At 42.0% G+C, this 16,203-nt stretch overlaps 1 protein-coding gene across 1 annotated transcript in view; it reads left to right on the top strand.

Annotated features, from left to right (window-relative positions):
• Nucleotides 1-50: 50 nt before the first annotated feature.
• Nucleotides 51-16,203, top strand: part of ufl1 (UFM1-specific ligase 1) — a 54,506-nt gene continuing 38,353 nt past the window's right edge. The window contains exons 1-5 of the mRNA XM_055636377.1: nt 51-586; nt 6,879-7,024; nt 7,154-7,182; nt 10,613-10,710; nt 11,959-12,073. Of these exons, the coding sequence (XP_055492352.1) occupies nt 510-586; nt 6,879-7,024; nt 7,154-7,182; nt 10,613-10,710; nt 11,959-12,073 (465 nt within the window). The 5' untranslated portion in view covers nt 51-509. The remainder of the gene's footprint in view (nt 587-6,878; nt 7,025-7,153; nt 7,183-10,612; nt 10,711-11,958; nt 12,074-16,203) is intronic.

The following is a 16,203-nucleotide window of genomic DNA, read 5'->3' on the forward strand; positions in this document are numbered from 1 at the left end:
AATGACAAAGCACACTTGTGCGAATTTCGCAACACCAAACGATTTTCCCCAAGAGGGAGTTAGTTGGTTTGTGTGCACTGCCTGCCCGTAGCCGCCAGTGTTGACGTGTGGCTTGCAGAGTCAGGGAGAGCGAGCTCCGAGCTGATTGTGGCCGGTCGCAAAGCGCCCATTTGCGGAGCAGCAGCCGTCCCTGGGCCGCCGCAGCCCGGAGCGCGAGTCACGGTCCCTGGGCCACTACAGCCCGGAGCGCGAGCCACTGTCCCTGGGCCGCCGCAGCCCGGAGCGCGAGCCACTGTCCCTGGGCCGCTGCAGCCCGGAGCACGAGCCACGGTCCCTGGGCCGCCGCAGCCCGGAGCGCGAGTCACTGTCCCTGGGCCGCCGCAGCCCGGAGCGCGAGTCACGGTCCCTGGGCCGCCGCAGCCCGGAGCGCGAGCTGCCACCACCACCACCACCACCACCACCAGCAGCAGCAGCAGCAGCAGCAGCAGCAGACTGAAGGGCGGCTCGCCATGGCTGCAGACTGGGCTGAAATCCGGCGTCTGGCAGCCGACTTCCAGAGAGCGCAGTTCGCTAGCACCGTGCAGAGGTAGGTAGGAAGAGAATGGAAAGGATAAGAAAGGAAGCGAGAGAAGGGGGAGTTTGGTCACAGTACGAGCCTTTGCAGCCACTCTCCTGCCTGGCACCAACTGCTTTGCAGGTCAGGCCCGGATAGATCCCCCCCCCCCTTTCGCCAGCCAGGATAACTTTTGATGACTACTCACTGGTGATCTTGAGACAGCCGTGCATCCTGCACTAAAGGCCGCACTGCCTCCAAGTTGTGTGACTACTGAAACAGTTTAGCTCAATCCTTCCATCAAACCCGTTTTCTTATTTAGCAGTAGTGTACTTCAGACGGACTACAGATAGTTCTCTAATCGCTGTCATTTTAAGGCTGCGCGACTTCATTAACCGCCAAGAAACAAAAATAAACATAACTGCATCGCTGAAAATCAATATTGTCACTGTTGACGAAAGGCATTGTTGTAAAATTGCCAGTTTTAATAAAAACATGTTTGTGAAGCGATCGAATTATTTTGGAATGGTCATTGCCTCCATATGTTTGGGAAATGCAAAATTCTTGTGCATAGATAAGACATTGCCTTTTATATAAAAACTGCAATGTCTTACTTTTCCTACCGAATCAGAATCTATTCTATAAAAATATGCCCAAGCTATCCTGCATGGTAACATTAAGTTGTTGTTTAGATTATGTCCTGAAGTTACCTAAAATGCACCTGGGAAAATTAAATCCAGTAACTGTCCAATGTTTTGTCCAAATATTCTCCCAATCTTATCAGCACGTGCTTTAGTTTAGTAATACTTTAATTATGAAATATTTAAGTTTCAATTTTTTTAAATCATGCGAATACTGCTACCACTGGGACAAGATCACCACAAAGGATTTGTTACTCAAACTGACGTGTATTTCATTCCAATTTGTTGACAAACAAACCTGGATAGTAAACCCAGGACAAGAATCCGTTATGAAACAGTAAATGGATTTGAAGAAAGAGAAGACCATGTACAACCGTAACATCAGAACACAGTACATTGGCATTTAAAGACTTAATTATAGAAATTAAATGGTCAGTGTTGATTAGAAGTGAGATTAACATTTGATTAGTTTATTCGTTTTTGGATCAGTAAGGGTATAAGGGGGTCATGGGGAGAAGGCATGAGAATACGGTTGAGAGGGAAAGATAGATCAGCCACGATTGAATGGCGGAGTAGACTTGAAACACTAGGGAACCGCAAATCTATTGGGAGGGAGGAACTGAAGGGAATCCACATCAGTCAGGAAATGGTGTTAGATAAACTGTTGGGACTGAAGGCAGATAAATCACCAGGGCTTGATGGTCTGCATCCCAGGGTACTCGAGGTGGCCCTAGAAATTGTAGATGCATTGATGATCATTTTCCAATGTTCTCTTGATTCTGGATCAGTTCCTGTGAACTGGAGGGTAGCCAATGTAACCTCACTTCTTAAGAAAGGAGGGAGAGAGAAAACGGGGAATTATACACCAGTTAGCCTTACATCGGTAGTGGGGAAGATGCTTGAGTCGATTGTCAAAGTCAGCATGGATTTATGAAGGGGAAATCATGCTTGACTGATCTTTTGGAGGTTTTTGAGGATGTAACAAGTAGAATGGATAAGGGAGAGCAAGTGGATATGGTGTATCTGGACTTTCAAAAAACCTTTGGCAAGGTCCCAAACAAGAGATGTGCAAAATTAGCGCACATGGTATTGGGGGTAGGTAGGGTATTGACATGGATAGATTGACAGACAAAAAGCAAAGAGTAAGAATTAACAGGTCGATAGACAATAGGTGCAGGAGTAGGCCATTTGGCCCTTTGAGCCATTCAATCTGATCATGGCTGATTATCCACAATCAGTACCCCGTTTCCCATATTCCTTGACTATGCTATCTTTCAGAGCTCTATCTAACTCTTTCTTGAAAGCATCCAGAGAACCGGCCTCCACAGCTCTCTGAGGCAGAGAATTCCACAGACTTACAACTCTCTGTGTGGAAAAAGTATTTCCTCATCTCCGTTCTAAATGGCTTACCCCTTATTCTTAAACTGAGGCCCATACTTCTGGACTCCCCCAAAATCGGGATCATCAGTCTGAAGAAGGGTTTCGGCCCGAAACGTTGCCTATTTCCTTCACTTCATAGATGCTGCTGCACCCGCTGTGTTTCTCCAGCATTTTTGTGTACCTTCGATTCTCCAGCATCTGCAGTTCCTTCTTAAACACTCGGGAACGTGTTTCCTGCCTCTAGCGTGTCCACACCTTTAATAATCTTTCATGTTTCAATAAGATACCCTCTCATCCTTCTAAATTCCAGAGTATACAAGCCCAGCCGCTCCATTCTATCAACATATGACTGTCCCACCATCCCGGGAATTAACTTACGCTGCACTCCCTCAATAGCAAGAATGTCCTTCTTCAAACTTGGAGACCAAAACTGCACACAATACTCCAGGTGTGGTCTCACTAGAGCACTGTACAACTGCAGAAGGACCTCTTTGCTCCTCTACTCAACTCCTCTTGTAATGAACGGCAACATGCCATTCGCTTTCTTCACTGCCTGCTGTACCTGCATGCTTACTTTCAGTGACTGATGAACAAGGACTCCCAGATCCCATTGTACTTCCCCTTTTCCCAACTTGACACCATTTAGATAATAATCTGCCTTTCCTGTTTTTCACATTTTTCCACATTAAACTGCATCTGCCCACTCACCCACCCTGTCCAAGACACCCTGCATCCTTCCTCATAGCACCCTCCTCACAGTTCACACTGCCACTCAGCTTTGTCATCTTCAAATTTGCTAATATTACTTTTAATCCCTTCATCTAAATCATTAATGTATATTGTAAATACCTGCGGTCCCAGCACTGAGCCTTGCGGTACCCCACTAGTCACTGCCTGCCATTCTGAAAGGGACCCGTTAATCCCTACTCCTTGTTTCATGTGCCAACCATTTTTCAATCCATGTCAGCACTCTACCCCCAATACCATGTGCTCTAATTTTGCCCACTAATCTCCTATGTGGGACCTTATCAAATGCTTTCTGAAAGTCCAGGTACACTACATCCTCTGGCTCTCCCTTGTCCATTTTCCCAGTTACATCCTCAAAAAAATTCCAGAAGATTAGTCAAGCATGATTTCCACTTCATAAATCCATGCTGACTCGGACCGATCCTGCTACTGCTATCCAAATGTGCCGCTATTTCATCTTTTATAATTTACTCCAGTATCTTCCCCACCACCGATGACAGGCTAACTGGTCTATAATTCCCTGTTTTCTCTCTTCCACCTTTCTTAAAAAGTGGGATAACATTAGCTACCCTCCAATCCACAGGTACTGATCCTGAACCTATAGAATATTGGAAAAGGATCACCAATGCATCCACATTTTCTAGTGCCACTTCCTTAAATACCCTGGGATGCAGACCATCAGGCCCTGGGGATTTATCAGCCTTCAGTCCCATCAGTCTACCCAACACCATTTCCTGCCTAATGTGGATTTCCTTCAGTTCCTCCGTCACTCCAGATCCTCTGGCCACTAGTACATCAGGGAAATTGTTTGTGTCCTCCTTAGTGAAGACGGATCCAAAGTACCTGTTCAACTCTTCTGCCATTTCCTTGTTCCCCATAATAAATTCACCTGTTTCAGTCTTCAAGGGTCCAACATTGGTCTTAACTAAGTTTTTCCTCTTCACATACCTAAAGAAGCTTTTACTATCCTCCTTTATATTCTTGGCTAGCTTACCTTTGTACCTCATCTTTTCTCCCCATTTTGCATTTTTAGTTATCTTCTGTTGCTCTTTAAAAGTTTCCCAATCCTCTGGCTTCCCGCTCATCTTTGCTATGTTATACGTCTTGAACTGATCCTGCACCTTATGTATTATTCCCGGAAATACCTGCCATTGTTGTTCCACTGTCTAGGGTGCTCTTTCCAGTCAACTTTGGCCAGCTCCTCCCTCATGGCTCCATAGTCCCCTTTGTTCAACTGTAATACTGACACCTCCGATTTACCCTTCTCCCTCTCAAATTTTAGATTAAAACTTATCATATTATGGTTACTGCCTCCTAATGGCTCCTTTACCTCGAGTTCTCTTATCAAATCCGGTTCATTACACAACACTAAATCCAAAATTGCCTTCTCCCTGGAAGGCTCCAGTACTAAAGACTAAAAGACTTCCCCCTTATCCTTAAACTGTGACCCCTTGTTCTGGACTTCCCCAACATCGGGAACAATCTTCCTGCATCTCGCCTGTCTTTGTGAAGTTTGTGTATTTTCCACTTTTGTTTTGCGTGGATGATCTACCTGGTTGTCAGGTCAATTGGCAGTTGCACAGTGCCCTCCATAATGTTTGGGACAAGGACCCATCATTTATTTATTTATTTGCCTCTGTACTCCACAATTTTTAAACCACATTTTGGTTTCACACCATATAGTCCCCCCCCCCCCCCCCCCCCCCCCCCCCCCCCATTTCAGGGCACCATAATGTTTTGGACACAGCAATGTGATGTAGATGACAGTAGTTATGTTTAGTATATTGTTACATATCCTTTGCAAGCAATGATTGCTTGAAGTCAGTTGCTGGGTGTCTTACCTGGTGATGCTCTGTTTTGCAGCCATCTTTAGCTTATGCTTGTTTTGGGGGCTAGTTCTCTTCAGCATATAAAAGGGATTCTCAATAGGGTTCAGATCGGGTGATTGACTTGGCCATTCATGAATTGACCTTTTTTTTTTGCTTTGAAAACCTCCGTTGTTGCTTTAGCAGGATGTTTGGGATCATGGTCTTGCTGTAGAATGAACTGACGGCCAATGAGTTTTGACGCATTTGTTTGAACTCGAGCAGATAGGATGTGTCTATACGCTTCAGAATTCATTATGCTACTACCATCAGCAGTTGAATTATCAATGAAGTTAATTGAGCCTGCACCTTCAGCAGCCATACATGTCAAGGCCATAACACCCCCACCACTGCGTTTCACAGATTAGGTGGTATGCTTTGGATCTTGGGCAGTTCCTTCTCTCCTCCACACTTTGCACTTACCATCACTCTGATATAAGTTAATCTTCGTCTCATCTGTCCACAAGACCTTTTTCCAAAACTGTGGTTGCTATTTTAAGTACTTCTTGGCAAACTGTAAACGGGCCATCCAATTTTTGCAGCGAACCAGTGGTTTGCGTCGTGCAGTGTAGCCTCTGTATTTCTGTTCATGAAGTCTTCTGCGGACAGTGATCATTGACAACTCCACACCTGACTCCCGAAGAGTGTTTCCGATCTGTCGGACAGGTGTTAGGGGATTTGTCTTTATTATAGAGAGAATTCTTCTGTCATCAGCTGTGAAGGTCTTCCTTGGCCTGCCAGTCACTTTGCGATTAGTAAGCTCTATCTTCTTAATGATGTTCAAACAGTTGATTTTGGTAAGCCTAAGGCTTGGCTGATGTGTCTAACAGTTTTATTCTTGTTTCTTAGTCTCATAATGGCTTCTTTGACTTTCATTGGCACAACTTTGGTCCTCATGTTGATAAACAGCAATAAACGTTTCCACAGGTGATGGAAAGACTGGAGGAAAGACTAATGCCCCTGTCCCACTTAGGAAACCTGAACGGAAACCTCTGGAGACTTTGCGCCCCACCCAAGGTTTCCGTGCGGTTCCCGGAGGTTGCAGGTAGTGGAAGCAGGTAGGGAGGCTGACAAAAACCTGCGGGAACCACACAAAAACCTTGGGTGGGGCACAAAGTCTCCAGAGGTTTCCGTTCAGGTTTCCTAAGTGGGACAGGGGCATTAGGTGCTGCGAGTTCTCTTATACCTGCATTAAAGAGGCAATGAAACACACCTGAGCAATTACAATCACCTGTGAAGCCATGTGTCCCAAACATTATGGTGCCCTGAAATGGGAAGGACTATGTATAACCACTGCTGTAATATCTACATGGTGAAACCAAAAATGTATAAAAATTCCCTTTAACAAAACGTCATGTAGAGCACTGTATATTATCCCAGTAATAGGTGGGTGGAATGAGAATCAAGGGGATATGTTGAGCAAGTGAGAGGAAACACATTATTGGAACGTATTTTGGGGGAGTGGGATTGCTCTGAGAACACCAATGACTCTGAGCAGAATGGCCTCCAATGTCATGAAGAATATGATAAAATAAATATGTGATATAAACTGCAGTGATATAAATATTTATTTGAAAATTAGATGCTTTCTCAGAGTGGTACTTTCCATTGTTAATGTCTGCATACAAAAAAGAAATGAAAGGCATGGATTACACTTTTAAACTAAAATATAATATAATTTCATTTATGTAGGTTGTCTGATCGAAACTGCATTGAAATTGTTGCTAAACTAATAGCAGACAAACAATTGGATGTGATATATACATTGGATGGTAAAGAGTATATCACCCCAGCTCAAATTGCCAAAGAGATACGAGATGAGCTGTACGTTCATGGAGGTGAGTTTGCAAATTGGATACAATGAGATAATAGATTTGATTAAACCAGAATATTTGTTTTCTGAAGAAAACAAATAATAATTATACACATTTTAATTTATCCATTTAAATATTTATTTTAATTTTCAGGCAGGATAAATATTGTGGATCTGCAGCATGTGAGTAATATTTTAAATCCTGTTGATTATATTTTAATTGTACACATTGAATATCTAGTTTTAATTTGCATTGAGGTACAGACATACACTGTTCTTTGAACATTGAATTGTTAGCAGAAGTTGAAACAGTAAAGGTTTCGATCTGGTAGGTGCCTATATGATTAGGGTACGATTATAAAATCTGAACATAATCACTGACCAGCTTCCCTTAAAATTCCCGTCCAATCAACAAATCAGTCTCCTCTCATCCAATCAGCCGCTGTCTCCAAGGGCATTGTGTCCAATCACATAATGCGCTGGTTACTTGGCGACCAATCAGACGCAGGCTCCGAAGGGTGTTGCGACCAATAACTGACCAGCTTCTCTTGCTGAATCAGACGATGGCTACAGCCAACACCGAGAGAGAGAGAGACAAAGAGAGATGCAAGAAAGAAGCTATGGCATATAATACACAATAAGCTGTATTACAAATACACAATAAACAAGTGATGCATTCTTGTACTTTTACATGGTTATGACTGCACATTAAAAAACATTTCAGCAAAATGGCACCACGTAAAAATACTGATTTCCTCAGCAAAATACTAGATTTACTAGAATACTGAAATACTCTGACAAAACTTGGCAGCTCTGTATCTAGCCTGTCCAACCCCTCAAGAATTTTATAATTCTACTAGACCAACTGGTCCCCCAACGCAATATTGGATCTGCGCTCGCTCTGGAGACAGCCGCCCCCCACAAGGAAAATTATGAAATTTATGGAGGCAATCAATCGTTCCCACGTTTGGGGGGGGGGGTGGGGGAGGGGAGGAGGGAGCAGGGGAGAGTTTGGGTGGTTTGGGGGGTGGAAGTCAAGAGTGTTTTATTGTCGTATGTTACCGCATAGCCTTTTTGGCGAAAATATAAAGACACACACTTATATACACACACACACACACACATATAAGATGAGATTTTAAAGGTTATAGAGATAAGATACCCTCTCATCCTTCCAAATTCCAGTTTAAGAATAAATGGTAGGCCATTTATAACGGAGATGAGGAAAAACTTTTTCACCCAGAGAGTTGTGAATCTGTGAAATTTTCTGCCTCAGAATGCAGTGGTGGACAATTCTCTGGATGCTTTCAAAGGAGAGTTGGATAGAGCTCTTAAAGATAGCGGAGTCGAGGGATATGGGGAGAAGGCAGGAACGGGGTACTAATTGTGGATGATCAGCCTTGATCACAGTGAATGGCGGTGCTGGCTCGAAGGGCCGAATGGCTTACTCCTGCACCTATTGTCTATTGTCTATTGTCGGTGAACATAAGCCCAGTTGATCCATTCTTTCATCGTATGTCAGTCCCGCCATCCCGGGAATTAACCTGGTGAACCTACGCTGCACTCCCTCAATAGCAATAATGTCTTTCCTCAAATTAGGAGACCAAAACTGCAAACAATGCTCCAGGTGAACTGTACAACTGCAGTAGGATATCATTGCTCTTATACTCAAATCCTTTCGCTATGAAAAATTGTACTAAACCTACCTGTACTAAATATATTCCAGCAGATTTTGGTCACCCCGAACATCAATTTAGATCAACTCAACAGAATAGCATGTTGGTATTGTTACCAGCATAAAATAACTTCCGTTCAGTTTGTTGTAATAATTTGTAAATTGTCCAGATTCTCCTATGGGGACCCAAACAAGCAGTTCAGTCCACACTATGTTTTTAACAAAGTGTATATTCAAACCCAAACAGCTGTGTTGACGTGATATTTGCTGCAACATTGCTTCGCCTTTGTTGGGTCCATTGTGCAACGATCAGTCTGCTGTAAGAAATTCTGTGTGGATGATTAGCCATTGGGAAAGTTAGTAGCTGTGAACCGTCTGTAAGCTCGTCTCCCGTACCATCGGGAAATGCCCTACAATTTTGTGATCAGTTTGGGGAAACGGGAATGGCAACCCCAGCGCACGGAAGCGGAGGAGTGGCAGCAACAAGTGACAGATGGCACGGTTGCCGTGTTTGCAGGTTGCGGGGTTGGTGGAGGCAGCCATTGGAGGCCCTACAGTAGCTGGGTAAACGAGCAGATTGAGCACAGCCTGCAGTAGCTGCACGGAGCGGCGGCAAAAGGAACGGGCAGCATGACGCTCAACCAGACCAACCCATACATTGGTGATCCAATGTCACCAGAACCCTTGAGAAAATTAGTAATGTATATCACCTTGGGCCACCATCAGACTTCTCAGAGACCCGAGGCACGGAAGTTGCAAGATGGTATTGGAACATGGTGACTCTTTGCATCCCAGAAAAGAATCAATTTACATTTTTTTCACTTGTGTTTGATTATACTTGTGTAGTATGATTTGGCTGGGTAGCACGTAAAACACTCTTCACTGTATCACGGTGCACTTGACAATAATAAAATAAATTAAACCCCATCAAGCAATTTTCTGCAGGAAACACACTAAAGCTCCCAAGCTATCCACGTTTGTACCATTCTTACATGTGTGCCTAAAGCTAACATGATTAATGAAAGTTTAGTGATAGGTGGTTAGGCTATTTTGATCAGTTTCACATTTTATTATGTGAGAGGTCCTAGTTTCGTTTAATTATCCGTTAGGCGTGCTGAGATGCAGTGAAAAGCGATTTTTGTGACATGCTAAGAAATTATTAAGTTATTTATGCAAGGCTCTATCCATATCTTTTCTTCATCGGTTAATTTACATTCTTCTTCTTATGGTCTTCCTTCTCTGAAGTTGGTATGTTTGTTTATCATGTCAATGCTACAACTATATTTCTCACAATGTAGTGAAATACAACTTTTACCCACAACTTCACTCACAGTTAAGTGAGTAATTTGCTCTATAAAGTGATTTGTTGATTCTGTATGTCAAATGGTCCCATCCACCAATCTTCAGCAGTGAGTATGTGCTATCACTTAGCTTCAGCTATCTCACTCCACCTTCCTTGGCTATTTGCCCAAAGAGTATGTGCTTTATCAATAGTTTGCTGAGTGACAATTAGGTTATCTTGTTAGGTTTCACTCCTTTATGCTGCAGTTAATATTGAAATGTATTTCTTTAGCTCTTGTGATGCACTCTGAGATGATTAGATGTCCATCCACAGATCAGTCTGCACCTCCCTGTATTTTATTCATTTTGAGTTGTTCTTCAAGGTATCCGTCAGTTTAGTTAAACATCCTTCCTTAGATGAGGTTTCCCAAGTAATAGTGCGTGTCGGGATTCCAATTAAATCCAGTCGCATTTAATTTAATCTTTATCCTATCCCACACCAACATCACCCATGGCCAGTTAGCTTCAACTAATAAATTATCTTTCAAAATTTAAAATGGTTCTGTGTGAAGTTAGGTATTTATTCCATATGTTTTTTTATTATTAGTTTAAGGAGTTTAAATCACATTAACATTATGTTTTTCAATATTTTCTTAGATTCTTAATGTGGACCTAACACACATCGAGAGCAAAGCAAATGACATTGTTAAATCAAACAGAGATATCCAACTTGTGTTGGGCCAGCTGATTGATGAGTGAGTATTGACTGTTTTTTAGCCCTAGCACAGATTATTTACCTAAAACAGCCCAAAGATTTTCATGAATTAAAATTAATTTGATTTCAAAAGTACATTTGCTTCTGCTTCATTCACCTCTGGTTGGGCACAAAACTAGAATTGTTGCTGCCTTACTTCACCAGAGGCCTGGGTGCAGTCTTATCCTTGGGTGCCGTCCATGTGGAGTTTGCATGTTCTCCCTCTGACCACATAGGTTTTCTCGGGTGCTCTGGTTTACTCCAGCATCCCAACGAATTGGATTGATAGGTTGCAGTTAATATTGGTCAAGATAGGTCAATCGGCCAAAAGATTGCCACATAGTTGTGGGTCAGTGCAGACTCTTTTAAAATGCCTGCTTCTATGCTGTATCTGTCGAGTGTTGATGATTTCTCAAACCATTCCTCCAGCTATTTCCCATGTCTGTACTTAGGACTTAACTCCTCATTACCCTCTCAAGCCGTTTACTTTGCCCTCAACCCCACTGTTCCATCCAATTCTACATAAATCAAGCTTCTGACCATACATCTTTTTATAGTGTTTGAGAGTAGCTGCCAACATTAACGTTCTTTCTGCCAAAGACCCTGCTGAATCTTTCCCCAAGATAACCTTTTTTCTCAAAGGCAGCCACATATCTTGCATTAATAAACAATGAACAGCAGATGCTGGTTTACAAAATAAATCCAAAGTGCTGGAGTATCTTAGTGGGTCAGGCAGCATCTCTGGAGAACATAGATAGGTTGTTTCAGGTTAGGACCTTTCTTCAGACTGGGGGGTGGGGGGAGATTTGGTGTATTTTATGTAAATCAGCATCTGCAGAATAGAAGTTGACGTCAGTTGTGAAGAAAGTGATGTAAAAGCGATGTAATACATAAAATTCAATAAGCAGTAAACATTTGGATTAACCAAGTTGTATGTTTAGATGATAATGATGAATCAAATAAGTCTGGTATCAAAGTTTCATCAGTAGATGAACCACAGCAGGGGTGGAGATGTTACAACGATGCATGTAAAATGTTCATAATGGAGGGGACCTTTAATTCCAAGCACAGCTTGGACATAGAGTTATTAAACAATTTACTTTTATGTTGTTGAGGATCAAGTTTAAGTTGAAGTTTTGTAGTTTGTGAAAAATATGTGATTTAAATATTGAACATTATGAGCAACAAATTTTAATATTTAACAAGAAAATGGGCAAATAATTACAGCATTTCAATAAATTTTAAACAGAACCTATCTGAATCAAATGGCTGAAGAGGTTAATGACCGACTGCAAGAAGCTGGACATGTTACAATAGCAGAGCTCTGTAAATTGTATGACTTGCCATGTGATTTTCTAACAGAGGTGAGTGGTTAATATTCCACAATATTTGGCATGTAAAAAAAGCAACATGGGAGTGGCCATGGGAGATTTCAATATGCTGGTAGACTGGGAAAATCAGATTGGTACTGGACCCCAAGAAAGGGAATTTGTAGAGTGCCTCTGAGATTGATTCTTGGAGCAGCTTGTCCTGGAGCCTACCAGGATAAAGGCAATTCTGGATTTAGTGTTATGTAATGGATAAGGGATTTGATAAGGGAACTCAAGGTAAAGGAACCATTTTGAGAAAGTGACCACGATATGATAAGTTTTAATCTGCAATTTGAGAGGGAGAAGGTGAAATCAGATCAAGTTCGGAGGGATATGGACCAAGCGCAGCCAGGTTGGACTAGTGTAGCTGGGACAAATTGGCCTGGGTGGCAAGTTGGACCGAAGGGCCTGTTTCCACACTATCACTCTATGACTATGAAATGTGTCAGTATTGCAGCTGAACTAAGGGGACTACAGAGGCATGATGGGTGAGCTGGTCAAAGTTGACTGGAAAGGGACCCTAGCAGGGATGAGGGTGGAACAGCAATGGCAGGAATTTCTGAGATTAATCCGGAAGATGCAGGATCTTTTCATTCCAAAGAGGAAGAAAGTTTCTTTGGGGAGAAAGAGGCGACTGTGACTGACAAGGGAAGTCAAGGACAAAACTAAAAGAGAAAGCGTTAAAAAAAGCAGAGGATTGGGAAGCTACTAAAGAACAACAGAAGGTAACTAAAAAGACAATATGGGGAGAAAAAGGAAATACGAAGGTAAGCTAGCCAATAATATAAAAGAGGATGGCAAGAGTTTCTTCAGTTATATAAAGAGTAAGAAAGAGGCAAGAGTGGACGTTGGACCACTGGAGAATGATGCAGGAGAAATAATGGAGTATAATGAAATGGCAGAGGAATTGAATAACTTTTTTGCATCAGTCTTCACAGTGGACACCAGCAACGTGCCTGAAATGCAAGAGAGTTAGTGTAATGGCTATTACTAGGGAGATGGTGCTTGGGAAGCTGAAAGGGCTGAAGGTGGATGTCACCTGGATCGGATGGACTGCACCCTAGGGTTCTGAAAGACGCGGCTTTAGAGATTGTGGAGGCATTCATAGTGATATTTTCTAAATGGGGAGAGAATCCAGAAATCGGAAGGCAAAGGCACTTGGGAGTGCTGGTGCAGGATTCCCAAAATGTTAATCTGCAAGTCGAATCAATAGTAAAGAAAGCAAACTCCATGCTAGCATTTATTTCAAGAGGGCTTATTTCAAAATAAGGCACTGGTAAGGCCGCATTTGGAACTTTATGAGCAATTTTGGGCACCATATCTGAGGGAGGATGTGCTGGCTCCGGAGAGGGTCCAGAGGAGGTTGACAAGAATGATCCCAGGAATGAGTAGGTTGACCTATAATGAGCGAATGTCGACACTGGACCTGTACTCGCTGGAGTTTAGAAGAATGAGTGGGGACCTCATTGAAATGTACGGAATAATGAAAAGTCTGGATAGAATGGATATGGAGAGGATGTTTCCACCAGTGGGAGAGTCTAGGACTAGAGGTCATAGCCTCAGAATTAAAGGATGTTCTTATAGGAAGAAGATGAGGATAAATGTCTTTTGTCAGAGGGTGGTGAATCTGTGGAATTCTTTGCCACAGAAGGCTGTGGACGCCATGTCATTGGATATTTTTAAGGCATAGATAGATAGATTATTGATTAGTACAGGTGTCAGAGGTTATGGGGAAAAGGCAGGAGAATGGGGTTCAGAGGGAGAGATGGATCAGCCATGATTGAATGGCAGAGTAGACTTGATGGGCCGAATGGCTTAATTCTACTCCTATCACATGACCTAATAGATCTAATATCACAAACAGCCGATGTACAGCAGTAAGGTTTCAAATAATTCACTGACAGTCGGTTGTGAAATTGGTTGCTAATACTACCAGGTTTTCTAACATTAAATTGGCACAATGCGTTGCCATGGATTCTGTAGTTTTGAACAGTCAGTTGTAAATGGAAAACAATAAATGCTGCAAAACGTGGTATGGACAAATGTCGAAGAGCATTATGAAAGTGGCACATAAACTGAAAATCAGGTCTGCATGTGATGCTTCATATTCTTTCACATGATGCCCCATAGTTGGAACCATGAAAATATGCTGAATATTTTCAGCATTTTCTGATTATATTCCAGATATCTGAAGAACTTCATTGAGTTAAAATGAAAACTATTATCTGTAATAAATCTGAATAAAATAAAAACACAATATTGCGGAAAAAGTTCAAATTGACTGTGAAGAGAGAAACAAGATTAATGTTTCATTGATGGTCTTTCATCAGATTGGAGGCAACTATAAATCTGTGGCTGCTATGAATAGCCATGATACAAAATGTGAAGAATTGATTGATTTTACTAAGTGTGGTAACTTCAGCTTTTAAATACTTCCTAGTCCCCATACTTTTTTAATCTAAACTTCACGTTACCATTATTATTAAGATTATATTTGGTGTGAAAAATCTGTTTCGAAGGATTCACATCTACTGAGGAACTATGTGTGTTGTCACTAGATGGTGCTGTGATGAGATTTTCGGACTGGCTCAATAGCATTTTTTTTAACGCCGAAATGCAGGGATTGAAGGGATATGAATTATGTGCAAGCAGATAAGAGGTGATCTAGGCATTAAGTTCGGCACAGATATTGTGTGCCGAAGGGCCTGTTCCTGTGCTGTACTGTTCTATATTCTATGTAGACACTATGGCAACATTCAATTTGAAAATGGTGCTTGTTGCATGTGGAGGCTTTTGTAGTGCATGATCCAACATGTGCTCCATGGGTGATGAAGTGCTATAAAATTATCGAATGCCCATCAGAAATATGCAGAGTAGGGCGATCAAGTCCAGTTAAAATTGAAAGCAGCAATGATATCATGGAGTGGACGAAACTTCTTCAAAGTAGACATACCTTGAGGAGATTTCGTGCTGAAATCTTGGAGTTCAGTTTTCATTTGATGAGCTTGTAGATAAGTTGTCCAGAGTTGTGCCACCAAATGAAGCACCTAAAAAATTCTTAACCCCCCCCAAAGCCTCTGCTTAGAGCTGCATTCCCTTGCTTTGCAGAGCTGAATATGTGTTCAGAAATAGGGAGGCCTCTTGCTGCCATTGAGAGAATCATTATTTGGTGTCTTTTCTACTGGCGATTGGTGCTTTCCAGAGTTTTATTTTGACTCGCAGCGTGTGACGTGGAAGATGCTGAAAAATCTTGTCCTAGTTTCTGCATCATCCAGTTATTCCAGACGTGGGTGCATTAGTTGTCCTCTAACATGTAGGACTGTAAGGGCAAATGGAAGATGCATGAATAGAAAAAGGATAACTACAGCATTGGAACAGACCCATTGGCCCACAATGTCTGTGCCAAACATGCCAAGCTTCTTAAAACACCACTATCATATCTGCCTCAACCACGACCCCTGCCAGCATGTTCCAGCCCACTACCCACCGTGTAGACAAGATCAAGATAAGACATCTGAGTAAGAGTGGGGGAAAAGGGCACTGCAGGGCCCTGTGCTTTCATTTAGACTTTAGACTTCAGTGAGAACTTTGACAGGACAGAGCATCGAGATTCTGAAATTAAGTTTTTCTGTCGTGGATCAATTGGGAGAAGCCCTGCTATGCCTTGAATGAGTGTCAAGGATTGTTGCATTCTGGCTACATAACACAAGCTGGCCACCACAAGGACCCTTGTTTTCAGCCATACAATAAACAAAAAGATGTGCTGTGGAAAGAAAAGTATTATATTACTATAATATTGCTAATGGTGATTGTGTTATGGGCAGATTTTTTAAATGGCCTGGCAAGTCTTGGGGGGCAGTTAAGAATGGACAATAATCTTACCAGCCACCCTCAAATCCTCTGAATAACTAAATAATAACAGGACATTCACTTGCTTTTTTTTTTAGTAAATTGACACTGCACTTTACTTTTAACTGTGTTAACTGTTACAAAATCCAAAGCCAGATTCAGAGAAGTAGTTAACTCCAAAAATCCGTTATTTCCAGCAAATGGTTTTAAGTAGTCATTAATTTTATAAAACTAATGTATGCATATGTTCTTATTTTTCTGTCTAAATTTCAAAG

Source organism: Leucoraja erinacea, chromosome 5 (genome assembly GCF_028641065.1).
Source record: "Leucoraja erinacea ecotype New England chromosome 5, Leri_hhj_1, whole genome shotgun sequence".
In the NCBI taxonomy this organism is placed as follows: domain Eukaryota; kingdom Metazoa; phylum Chordata; class Chondrichthyes; order Rajiformes; family Rajidae; genus Leucoraja; species Leucoraja erinaceus.